The 11,660-nt window shown below is 37.7% G+C and overlaps 1 protein-coding gene across 1 annotated transcript in view; it reads right to left on the reverse strand.

Moving 5' to 3' along the window:
* Positions 1-6,750, reverse strand: part of GABRA6 (gamma-aminobutyric acid type A receptor alpha6 subunit) — a 15,750-nt gene extending 9,000 nt beyond the window's left edge. The window contains exons 1-8 of the mRNA XM_003781980.2: positions 6,700-6,750; positions 6,383-6,501; positions 5,742-5,809; positions 3,581-3,801; positions 3,414-3,496; positions 2,432-2,575; positions 1,872-2,024; positions 315-574 (exon numbers count right to left, since the gene is read on the reverse strand). Of these exons, the coding sequence (XP_003782028.1) occupies positions 315-574; positions 1,872-2,024; positions 2,432-2,575; positions 3,414-3,496; positions 3,581-3,801; positions 5,742-5,809; positions 6,383-6,501; positions 6,700-6,737 (1,086 nt within the window). The 5' untranslated portion in view covers positions 6,738-6,750. The remainder of the gene's footprint in view (positions 1-314; positions 575-1,871; positions 2,025-2,431; positions 2,576-3,413; positions 3,497-3,580; positions 3,802-5,741; positions 5,810-6,382; positions 6,502-6,699) is intronic.
* Between the last annotated feature and the right edge of the window lie 4,910 nt (positions 6,751-11,660).

Raw genomic sequence — 11,660 nt, forward strand, 5'->3', positions numbered from 1 at the left:
TGTAAGTGATCCTGTTCAAAGGAAACATCTAAAGGCTAAGAAAAATTTTCTACTCTCCTCTGAGAGCCTGAAGCCTGCCAGGACATGTGAGGATGATGAAAGAAGAATGCCAAAAGTGTAGGCCAAAGATAAATGAAAGATTGTTCCTTAGATTTTCTCTGTGAAGTTGGAAGAGAAAGTGGCCTTGCCATTAGAACTAGAGTTATGGAACTTGTGCTCAACCACTGTTACTTTAGGACTTTATAGTTGTTTGTGATCACTGTCTGGGATGACTTTTCCTATGGTGTGTGACATTAGAAGAAGGAAACAATTACCAAAACAATCTCAGCGTCCAAGGGTTCAGTAGCTTTTGATACGGTCACTGGAGTGGAGGCTGCCATCTGGGCCTTCCTTTTGGCCTTCTGTGTCTGGAGATTGGTGAAGTAGTTGACAGCCGCGAACTCGATAAGAGCAGAGAAGACGAAAGCAAAGCAAACAGCTATGAACCAATCCATGGCAGTTGCATATGACACTTTGGGCAAGGAGTGCCGGGCACTGATGCTCAAGGTAGTCATGGTTAAAACAGTGGTGATCCCTATAGTGAAAAAGAGTGGGAAACGCATATGAGCCCTGGGAATGCGAAACCAAGACCAGAGAACACGTTGGCAGAGAGCCAATGGAAATGCTCTATGAAAAGTAATTTGTGTTATTTTATTATATTACAATTCCTCCTGATTATCGTAGGTATTAATATTTTTGTACATTTTGGTAAATTGGTGCAGTGACTTTTACATTTAACTTGCTCAGAAAGTTTGCTGCATTGAATTCATTTAACTATCATAAAGCATACATAGTACATCATACATAGTACAAGTCATTGAGTACTTGGGAAAACTTATAATGAATTATTAATCACTTATGTAAAAAAAAAAACCTTGAATTTCTGATCAATTTCACTAGCTAATATCATCTTTCATGACAGTTTCAAAGTCTATCTGCTATAAATATTAGCATAAAATTAGGTTACTCAATTTTTTTCTATTTCTAACCTGGTTTTTAGGTAAAATATTTCCTCAGAATAAAATAAATTGTATCATTTGTCTTCTGGTAATTTTCCTTCTTGAACTAAGACTTGGGAAATGTATAAAATCAGAGGATACGTAACATTGATCGCCAGTGTCATTCTGTAGACATTCTTTTCTAATGTACAAAAGGAGATTTATGTAGTACAATAAATTTTAAAAATCCAGAATCATCTGAGATTTCAGTTCAACTCAGGTCTTCCCTACAGGCTACTAAATTTATAATCATGAGAACCCAGAAACAATTGGACTTTGTTAACTGATAATATTTTCAGTTATAACATTTTCTACTTATTTTATTTTGCTCCATAAAAACTAGTAGTTCTTCTCTACATCAGAAGTGGAATTAAATATTTAGGTTGAATCACAGAAAATCGGTGATATTTAACTACATTTAGACCGGCAAACATGGCCATTTTTTGGTTCAACCTAATACAAGTGAGATACCATCGACGGCTTAGTGGGTTCAATAGCTTAGCCTTTTGCTTTCACAGCTTCACATGTCAGTTTTAACCTTTCTGCTTTTCCTCTTTCTTGAGAAAGCAAATCAAGATAAAACACAGCTACACGGGGCGCATGAAAGTCATGGGGAACCAGATAAAATTCTGAGACAAGCCAAATTTTTTGTGGATTCACCACACAACGTATAACGAGATGAGGGTCATGTTACATGACATAGAAGTCTCATCGACATAGGAGCGTATTTCCTTTGTGGATTGGAAAACTTCACTGGTGTGAATATTCACCAAAATATACAAGCAATGAGAGGCGGAGGATGAATGGAAGTGGAGCACAAAGTGTGAGGCATACCAAAGACAGTCCTTGCTGGCACAGACTCCTTATTAATCCAGAAAGACACCTGGGAGAGAATGACTGTCATAATGCACGGAGTGTATATCTGTATCATAAAGTAGCCCATCTTCCTTTGTAAGTGGAAATGAACAGTCATTATTACATATTCACCTGTTCAAAGACACATATATCAGTATTATGATTACGGACAGTCTGCAAAACGAACGTAGTCAAATATAAATCTCGAAGATTTTTAACTTAGCATGGAATGGAAGAAAACAAGCCAAGGTGTATTTCACTGCACGAGAAAGCTACTTGATCAGCAGATGATAGAGAAAAGCAGCACGTAGTTCATTGTTTTCAGTGGGGTTCTTTGTGTCTGCACCTACTCCTTCCAAGAATACACACATCTTGATATGCACCTGGTTGCAAAATCCATTTTAAGGAAAACTACTCATCACTTTAAAGCAACATGCTTAGCAGAGAATGATTAATGTGGAGGGAAAAGAAACACATTTTGAAAATGTGCACTGGAGTCATCTTGCAGGATTGCATGCATGAGTTTATCAAATTCTTACCTGTATTTGATTTAATGGTCTCACTGGATACTGTTTGTCCAATCAGATCATACTGGAGGAGGCTTGACGATTCTTCCGGGACTTCTACTGAGTAAAGTGGTCCTTTTTTCCATGTATATATGATTTCACTTTTGGGATAAGCATCTGAAGTTTTGAAACAAATTAAACATAGCAGTAAATCTGACAAGTTGACTTTTTGTTTCCTTCCAAATGAGCACTGTCTATGTAAAAAGGCAGGAAAAACACATTTTCTTTAATGTTTTTCTTTAATCCCCGAGTCTAAAACTTTTATGGATGAGATTGACAAATATGATTAAGTGAGTGTATTTCTGGTACCACTCTGAAAGTGTTGTGATAATATTTCCTTCCTGCTTCCTAGTCTCTGACATAAAATAAAATGACTTTTTTTTTTTTTGAGACAAAGTTTCACTATGTCACTTTCAGGAGAGTGCCCTGGTGTCACAGCTCACAGCAACCTCAAACTCTGTGATTAAGAGATTCTCTTCCAGCCTCCCTAGTAACTGTGACGACAGGCGCCCGCCACAACACCGACTGTTTTTTTGTTTGCTTGCTTGTTTGTTTGTTTGTTTGTTTTGGTTGCAGTTGTTGTTGTTTAGCAGGCTGGGCCAGACTTGAACCTGCCAGCTTTGGTGAATGTGGCTGGTACCCTACTCATGGAGCTACTGGCACTGAACCTAAAATGACATATTATAAATATATCATTTGGCTCTCAGAATTTTTTTTTTTAGAATATAGAAGCATAAGTTTATTTTATACTAGAAACGGGGAAGAGAGAGGGGGCAAAGGAGAGAGAGAGAGAAAAGAGCAGAGAGGAGAATAGGGAAGATGGGGAGGGGAGAGAGAGAGAAAAGGAGTGAGAGAATGGTGTGACATCCCAAAGAAAGGAGGGAAAAGGAAGAAGCCAGCCCGGAGGTCCAGTGGTAGCTGAATTTAAGGAGGTCAGAAGCATTTTGTAACTTACAACTTCCAAACTTGAGTGGACAAGCATGACCATCCATAGGAAAGTTAACGAGCCTCATGGGACAGTCAGCATTGATGGTAAGCCTAGTGACAGTGAAACAAAGGGGTCCAAGTTAGTAGGACAGATACATCATTGAAGCAGAGAAAACAGAACTGGAGGACGCTCACCTCATGGTGTATAGAATGGTTCCATTCTGCATGATTCTGAAGAGTTTATTAGGTGTCGTCATGTTGTGCGCAATGGACTTTTTGCCATTCCTGAAAAAAGTGTCAGGAGTCCAGATTTTACTGACCATCAAGTTATTCAAACTCAGAATCTCAGCTGGCCCCCCAAACTTCAACCTCTCATCAGTCCATGTCTGGCGGAAGAAAACGTCCATTGTATACTCCTAAGAGAAAATAAAATATGCATTCATGCTGAGCTTGTTAAGAATACTTCACTCGCTAGCTTAGGTGCCCAAACCCAAAATTTAGGCAGTGAAGCAATTTTTTATGGCAGTACCTTGCCAGTACAATGTTCGTGAGTTATTACTTTGCTCAAACTCATGTAGTCTGTAGTATTATCAAATTTAGTACCATTTTTCATAATCCTACCTTCTCCACCTTCACCTCTCCTCCCATCCAGAGAAGCTGGATTCTTCTCTCCAGCTATCAAAATCCACCTCCTTGATTTAGAAAAAAATAAATAAGTGGAAATACGTAGTCTAGGCTTTGTGCTGGCCTTCCTACAAGCCAATCTCCTTTGTACCTCATTCACCCTGAAAGGGATCTCAGAGCCTCACAGATCCATTCACTATAAAGTTCCAAGGATAGACAAACTTTACTTAATAATTACTCTGTGGCTACAAATCATATTCATTTTATATTGCTCTCAGGGAGCATAACAACAACTGTTACCATGATTAATCTAAAGACAGTATCATCTTAAGTGCACAAAATCAAAATTATAAGTTTTAATTTCTTGCTTTTATAAAATCACATTAAAATGTTGAAGAATTATGATAAGGACTACTGCAAAATTGAATGACAAATAACAACTTATAATTATGTCAAAGCATTACCCAAAATTGCTTTGCCTGTTTCATAAATTCTTTTGTAAGACTTAATGACTGAAAATAATGATTACATTTTAAAAATATAATTTAATGTGCGATCTACCCATGCAATAATGATCCAGGCTACATAGGGCTCTAATGCACAAATGAACTTTCAAAAGAAACACATGCATGAGATAAAATCCAAAGTATACCCAGACTTTGATAATAGGGTAGAAAATGGTAGTGGTTGTTTCTGCTTGGAGTGACTCAGTACTCAAATGAGAAATATAGTATTAAAATAATTCAGGATTCTGAATAATGCTGACTCTGCTTTTTCCTTAAATCTTAAAATATTTATCTCTAGAATAAAGCCTTTTCTTCCTCCCTTCCTCCCCTTCTTTCTTGTTTCTTCCTTCCTTCCTTCCTCCTTTTCTTTTCTCTTCCTCCTCTACTCCTTCCTTTTTTCTTTCTTTCCCATCAGCCTTCTTTGTTTTCTTCTTTCCTTGTCAACTCATAAAGCAGAAGATGAAAAAGTCTCCCGTGACTCTTTATCCAGACTTAGATTCCCTTAACAAAATCGACTGATGTGCTTCTTTAAAGCCACTTATGTTTATTTCAGCATTAGCATTTATGTTTTAGTTTCAGAGGGAAATGTACCTGAGAACTGTGAAAGAATATCATGATACACTGTGTTCTAGAAAACTGGTTCAGGTTTTCATTCCCACTTACTATAAATACATTCTTATGAATCCTACAGCCATCTGTACCTGGAACAGAGTCCTCAGAACACCTACTGGTCCATCCACAAAGTAAAAGGTGGAATGTATTAGCTTTTCCAAATGACCCCCTTACTGGTTTAAAAAAGTAATGCTGATAATTACATTGCTGCAAAGACAGTTGTGTTTTAATTTCATAGATATTGTCAATATGCACATATGCTATGGCATAGGATCTTTGTGGAGCTTTTTTTCACACTCCACAAAACTTAGTAGGACTTCACAAAGAAAGGGAACATTTTCCCATGAAGGGAAGAATCAACACACAATATGTAGATGGCACAGAGGATATAATCTTTAAAGGTCCCTCAGATTAAAATATTCAAGCAGAGCCCTTAGTGAAACATGAAGATTAAGCCAGTAATTTGCTCTAATGGCCATGCCCTCCCAGCAGGGACACACATATTGTGTCATGAATCTGGAGCCAAGCTTGGTGCAGTGCCCACTTTCATGAGTTCTGGGACTCCACTCTGCTCCCTTAAGTGAAAATACCCAACTCACTCCAAGCTCACTTACCATCTCCACATCTGACACAGGCCCAAAACTAGTCACATAAATGTCTGTTTTGACTTCAGTGACAGCACCTGAAATGAGTCCAGAGGAATGTTAAGTGGACTGAACTTAGTGACTCTACCATAAAACCCCTTCTCATGGCCAGAATCTGCAGCCCATCCAATTACACTTCAGTAGTGGGAGACCTTGGGTCTTTGAACTCTAAAACCTTGTATCTGTTGCCTTATTTTGAATTCATTCTAGTCAAATTGAGGTAACATTGAGGAATGAAAGAAAATTAGATTAGTTTTACTGAAAATTATGATAACTATTGTATTTTAACAGCTTCAACAGGGCAAATGCTAAGAAAAATATTTTACATGGAAAATCTCATTTTACACATGCATAACGCTATGAGGTAAGCACTGATCATATACCCACACTACATTTGAATATACGGAGGCTTAGAGAGTCCAAGTAACTTGTGTAATGTCATTACCTGGGGTAGAGACAGAGGTAGATAAAAATACACACAGCCTCTCTTTAGTATCTCTGCCCATTACCATGTTAGCATACCAACTTCTTTCTGACTCCCCTGGTCTTGGAAGGGTAGTTCAGGGAGGAGGGAGAAAAACATGTCTGACATAGCAAAATAAGCTTCTTACCTCCAAATCCTGGCCGCAGCCGATTGTCATAGCCTTCAAGCAAGTTGTCCAGGATCCGACTGATATTCTCCGAGTAAAAGTTGCCTTCATCTTCAAGTTTCCCCAGGGCATTTTCTAGCCTGTAAGTAGAGTCCATGATCCTTACTCTCAGCCTCAGAGAAGACGTTTTGTCTAATCTACCCTAGTCTAGCCCACCACAAGTACTTAATGCACCACCCTGCCTTCTTCCAAGATTTCATAAAGATGTCACCCAGTGGATGCTTATTTTCCATTTCCTTTGAGCTGAAAAGAAAAAAAATTAGGAAAAATAATCTTACCATAGAACGATGCACAGCCAGGGCAGAGGAGATGCCATGCCAAGGAGCACTGAAATGTCCCGTTCACCTTCCTCCTGGTTTCCTCCCTCCAACTAACCCTCTGGTGCCAATCAACTAGACAAATCTTCCAAACTCCTCATATTCCTGTTGCTGGTCTGCAGTAATCCAGTCAGTACGGGGAGCTGCCAGAAAACTTTGAAGTTTCCTCTTGAGCTCTTCCTCCTTGTTTCTGTCTTTTTCACTTGGAGCTAGATGATTTGTGGTCTTAGACTACATCCTGCGGACACCCAGCCTCCTCTGAATGACTCAGTGGGGAAATGCAAGTCTGAAGGGACAGTGCATGGTCGGAGAGCAGTGACAATAATCGAATAAGGCATTAGGGGAGATTAGAAGGAAGAAAGCCACTGCTAGTTTTGGCATGGAATTAGCAGGCCCCTGTGAGGAAATCTGGAAAGCAGTGGCATCTTGCTGATTGAGATTATGTTCCAATGGGCTCAGCATTTATTATTTCTATGGTTCACAGAAGGATTCCTACACAGCTCTTACGGTTTGAAAAAGTCTAACAACGGTGGGACCTTCTTAGATTCTCTTTCTGATTTTCATCAGGTTTATTGGCTTCCGACGCACATTTCTACTGCACTTAAAAATATTCCCTCCTTCTTATTTACTATCCCTGTGACACAGTAGGACAACTTCTAACCATCTTGCTGTTGAGTAAGTATTTTAAGTAATTTACTTATTCTTTCTGTCATATATGTGTATTTTAAAGCTAAGACAGAAATGGGTTCTACCATTGCCCTTAGAAACCTGGCCAGAGACTTTTGCATGTTACCTACAGAAACGATGTCTGAGAAATGGTAGGCGAAAGCTCCCACACAGTAACCCTGCACGAATAAGAAGCCTACGTAGATGTGGTTAACGATGATACTGCTGGCATTAGTTTTACGAGGCTTGGCCCAGGTCCAAAGCAAAATGTCTGACTGAATCCAAGAAACTGGTATAGCATTCCATACCAGTTCTGCTAGGAGGAAATTGTAGTAACAGAAATTCGTTTGAGCCTGAGAACTTTCATCTTTAAATTAAAATAATAAAAAATCTTAACAAAAACATTTACATATTTAAACTCAAGAATATAAGGTAAAGATTGAAATGTCTCGATTCATCGCTCTCCTTCTAGTTCAATTAATCACTCAACCGGTTCACTGTCTGTGGCTTTAGAATCTAAACTCTATAAAAGCTACAGCAACTATTCTAGAAATATAGCACAGTCTTAAAAGTCACACTGAAAGCCATGACACAAATCACTTGAGGACCCTTTTAGTAAATTAGCTAGAACCATGAAGAAACAATGCAAACTAGAAAAAGAACAAGATTTTCTGTGGATTTTTGTAATATTACTGAACCTGAAAACCCGCCAGCACCCCTGGCAAGTTGCTTTCTGCATATATTTTCTCATATTGTTTTACTTGTGCTGCAAATGAAACCATATCCTGGTCCTAGTTATCACCTTTGAAGCCATATGAAGTAATTTCTCAGGGAAGGAAGGCATGGGAGACATTTAAATGAAGATACCTGTAATGGTCTAATTTACATTAAATACCCCTAAAACCTTTTCCTGTTCATTATAGGATCCAGTTTATCTCTTCTCATTCTTTTTCCTTTAAACATATACCACATTGTATTTCCAACTCACATTTAATGTAACGTTACTTAACCACCCTAAAATCTGGCATATGTGATGCTGTTCAATAATTCTCTGCTCTCCTCTAATAAAACATTTTTATTCAACCTTGTTCAGTGGCAAATCCTACATCAATCCTGTCACCTTGTTAGAGTTGTATTATTTTTAATATTATCAAAATATTTACCATCTGGCATCAGACAGGAAGCTTGCTTAGTGAAGTTTTTAAGGAGAATTTTTTTCAAATTGTAAAACACTATTGACCAAAGTTGATACTGTGCATTTTTACATACATTCCTGTAGACTAGGCATGTTTTTCTCATTAAAATTCTCCAACAAGGAACAAATAATAGGTAAACTACATGTGTCTCTAAATAAAAGATTAGCACAGCTAATTCAATTCTTTTTCTTCCATAGGTTTTAATTAGTAATCAATTAATGGGGGGAGAAGAAAGACCTTTTTTTTTTTTTTTTTTTTTTTGGTCAGAGCCAGGTTTGAACCCACCACCTCCAGTATATGGGGCCAACACCCTACTCCTTGAGCCACAAGCACTGCCCAGGAAGCCTTTTCTATTTTCAATAGGAAGGGACAGTAAGCCATAACATTTCAGTGCTTTCCTCTCTGATGACCTCACCGTTAGGTGAACACAGCAGACCTGGCAATATCTAAAGTCCCCGAGCTCTGTAGTTCTGTGGATTTGAATTATATGTTAGTATCTATATGTTATGAAGTCCCTTGGTCACACATCTTTGTCAGAATTGGAGCAGACAAGTTCTATGAGCAGTGCTGTTAATTGGATTATAATTATTACTTTCATATGGAACTAGCAAGTAAAGAGAGAGACTGTGACAATGGCCATGACTTTGGAAGATGTACGTTCTTTATGTGGTAGTCTGAGTCTGCAAACCAAGCCTGAGAGCACCCTCATTTAAAGAATTGCCTTATTCTGGCAAATTTGAGAATATTTTTCTGTTTTATTTATTTATTTTTTTAGAGATAGAGCCTCACTTTATTGCCCTCAGTAGAATGCTGTGGCATTAACACACAGAAACCTCCAACTCCTAGGCTTAGGCAATTCTCTTGCCTCAGCCTCCTGAGTAGCTGGGACTACCTGCCACAATGCCTGGCTATTTTTTGGATGCAGTGTGGCCGGTGCTGGGTTTGAACCCACCACCCTTGGTATATGGGACTAGCGCCCTACTCTCTGAGCCACAGGCACCGCCCTGAGAATATTTATCTCACACTTATTCATTTTACAGCTGTTTCGCAAAAATATGTGGTCTTTTTATAATCACCTTAGATAATCACTCACTTGTTTTGCTTTATATCTCCACTGGGAAGTCTAGACCTACCATACACCCCAAGAAAACTGTTATTAAAATGTCAGAACTTGCAGAAGGACAAGGTGAAAAAGTTGTATCTCTTTTCCATAAGCTATACTTTAATTCCTCACAGCACCATCACTAACACAGTATTTGTATGTATAAGATGACTTATCAAAAATTCAGGGATAACTAGAGAAAATTATTTTACTATAAAAGCAAACTTGACAACAGACACTAAAAGGTACTTTCCATGATACAAAAGAACCGATACATACGTACATGTATAATATATACATTCGTAAAGAAAATACTGAAATATTCAAGATAGGTACAGCATTGCCTCTTAGACACTATTTATTTGTATCTTCAACTGCAAATTTTTATTCGTGATTTCTTTTCTTCTTTTTGTTTTTTTCTTTCTTTTTTCTTTTCTTTTCTTTCTTTCATTTTGGAGATAGAGTCTGACTCTGTTGCCATGGCTGGAGTGTAGAGTGCTGTGATATTGTCATAGCTCACAGATATCTCAAACTCGTAGACTCAAGTGATCCGTTTGCCTCAGCTTCCTGAATCTATGGGACTATAAGCACCAGCTATGACACCCAGCTAGTTTTTCTATTTCAGTACAGACAAGGTCTAGCTCTTGTTCAGACTGGCCATTGATCTTTCCAAAGATCAATGGGATTGGGATTATGCTTTCCACATGAATTTTGTTCCTCCCACAAGTGAGAAAAAAATACAAACTGGTACCCAGGGTGTAGAGGCATGGAATACTGTTAAATATTCCATAGCCCATACAAAAAAAAAATAATAATTATCTGGCCCAAATATCAGTAGTGTTAAGGTTAAGAAAACTTGCTATAGAATAACACTACACAAACTTTAATAAAATGCTTCTGGATGGGAAGGCTTAGTTTCTCAAATCCTGAAGTATCTCCATCAATCTCTCCTCTGCTTCCAAAGTAATTTTTTTGAATACGCCCTTTTCCCCTCACATTATTAGGTGGCATCTAAATCTGAAAAATGAAAGATGCTTTAAGATAATCTTTGCATTGGTTATCCTCTGTAAATTCTGCATGTTATCATTTCCTCTTTGTTAAACCTATATTGCTTAACAATAACCCTCAAATACTTTAAATCCTGTTAGAGACGGTGGGGGAGAAGAATATCAATGATATAGCCCAGATAGTAATCAGAAATGGGCTTTTAACATAATTTCCAAGAGTCCTAAGGGGAAATTAAAATACCTTTTTTGAGATATTTATTGTAAGTAAAATTATAAGTTACATGTAAGATTGTGGCAACATAAACATACGACGTTATTAGTTTTCATTATATAGCATGCTTGGATACATAATCATTTACAGTGTATATGTACAATATCTCATCTGGATTTTCCTCCCCAAAGGAGTTGGCAGAATGATGTTACTATTCTCACTACTTGAGAATATGTAAGATCTAGAGAGGTAAAATAAGTCCTCCATGATTGCAAAACCAGTAGAGGGTCAAGCTGAACACAGTCTTTAGATTCATAGTCACATGATTCTTAGCTAAGCCACGTGAGCCAATATTCTGACCTCTTTTGCCAATAAGTTTATTTTGACTGAAATCATTTTCAGTCATCACTCTATGACAAGAGAGAATGAAGCTGATCTTCGAAAAACTAGAAGCCCTTGCATTGACAAATTACAACTCTGGTCCAGTAACTTCTCTCTGAGTATTAGTTTTCTCATCAATATGGGGGTCTGGAACCAAAGGTTATTAGTATCCAAGTAACTATTTTGTACCTTGTACCAAAATACCTGAAATGTTTTTCCCTGGCCTGCCTTAGAAACTTAATAATATAGAGCTAGTTCAGTCTAAAAATATAAGAATAATTTAAGGCTATATAAGTAGGAATTAATATAAAATTAATAGTGGTTACCAAATATTTGATATTTTTTATATGTCAAGAACT

The sequence above is a fragment of the Otolemur garnettii genome, unplaced genomic scaffold (assembly GCF_000181295.1).
Source record: "Otolemur garnettii isolate 467f Iridium unplaced genomic scaffold, OtoGar3 scaffold00003, whole genome shotgun sequence".
Lineage (NCBI taxonomy): Eukaryota > Metazoa > Chordata > Mammalia > Primates > Galagidae > Otolemur > Otolemur garnettii.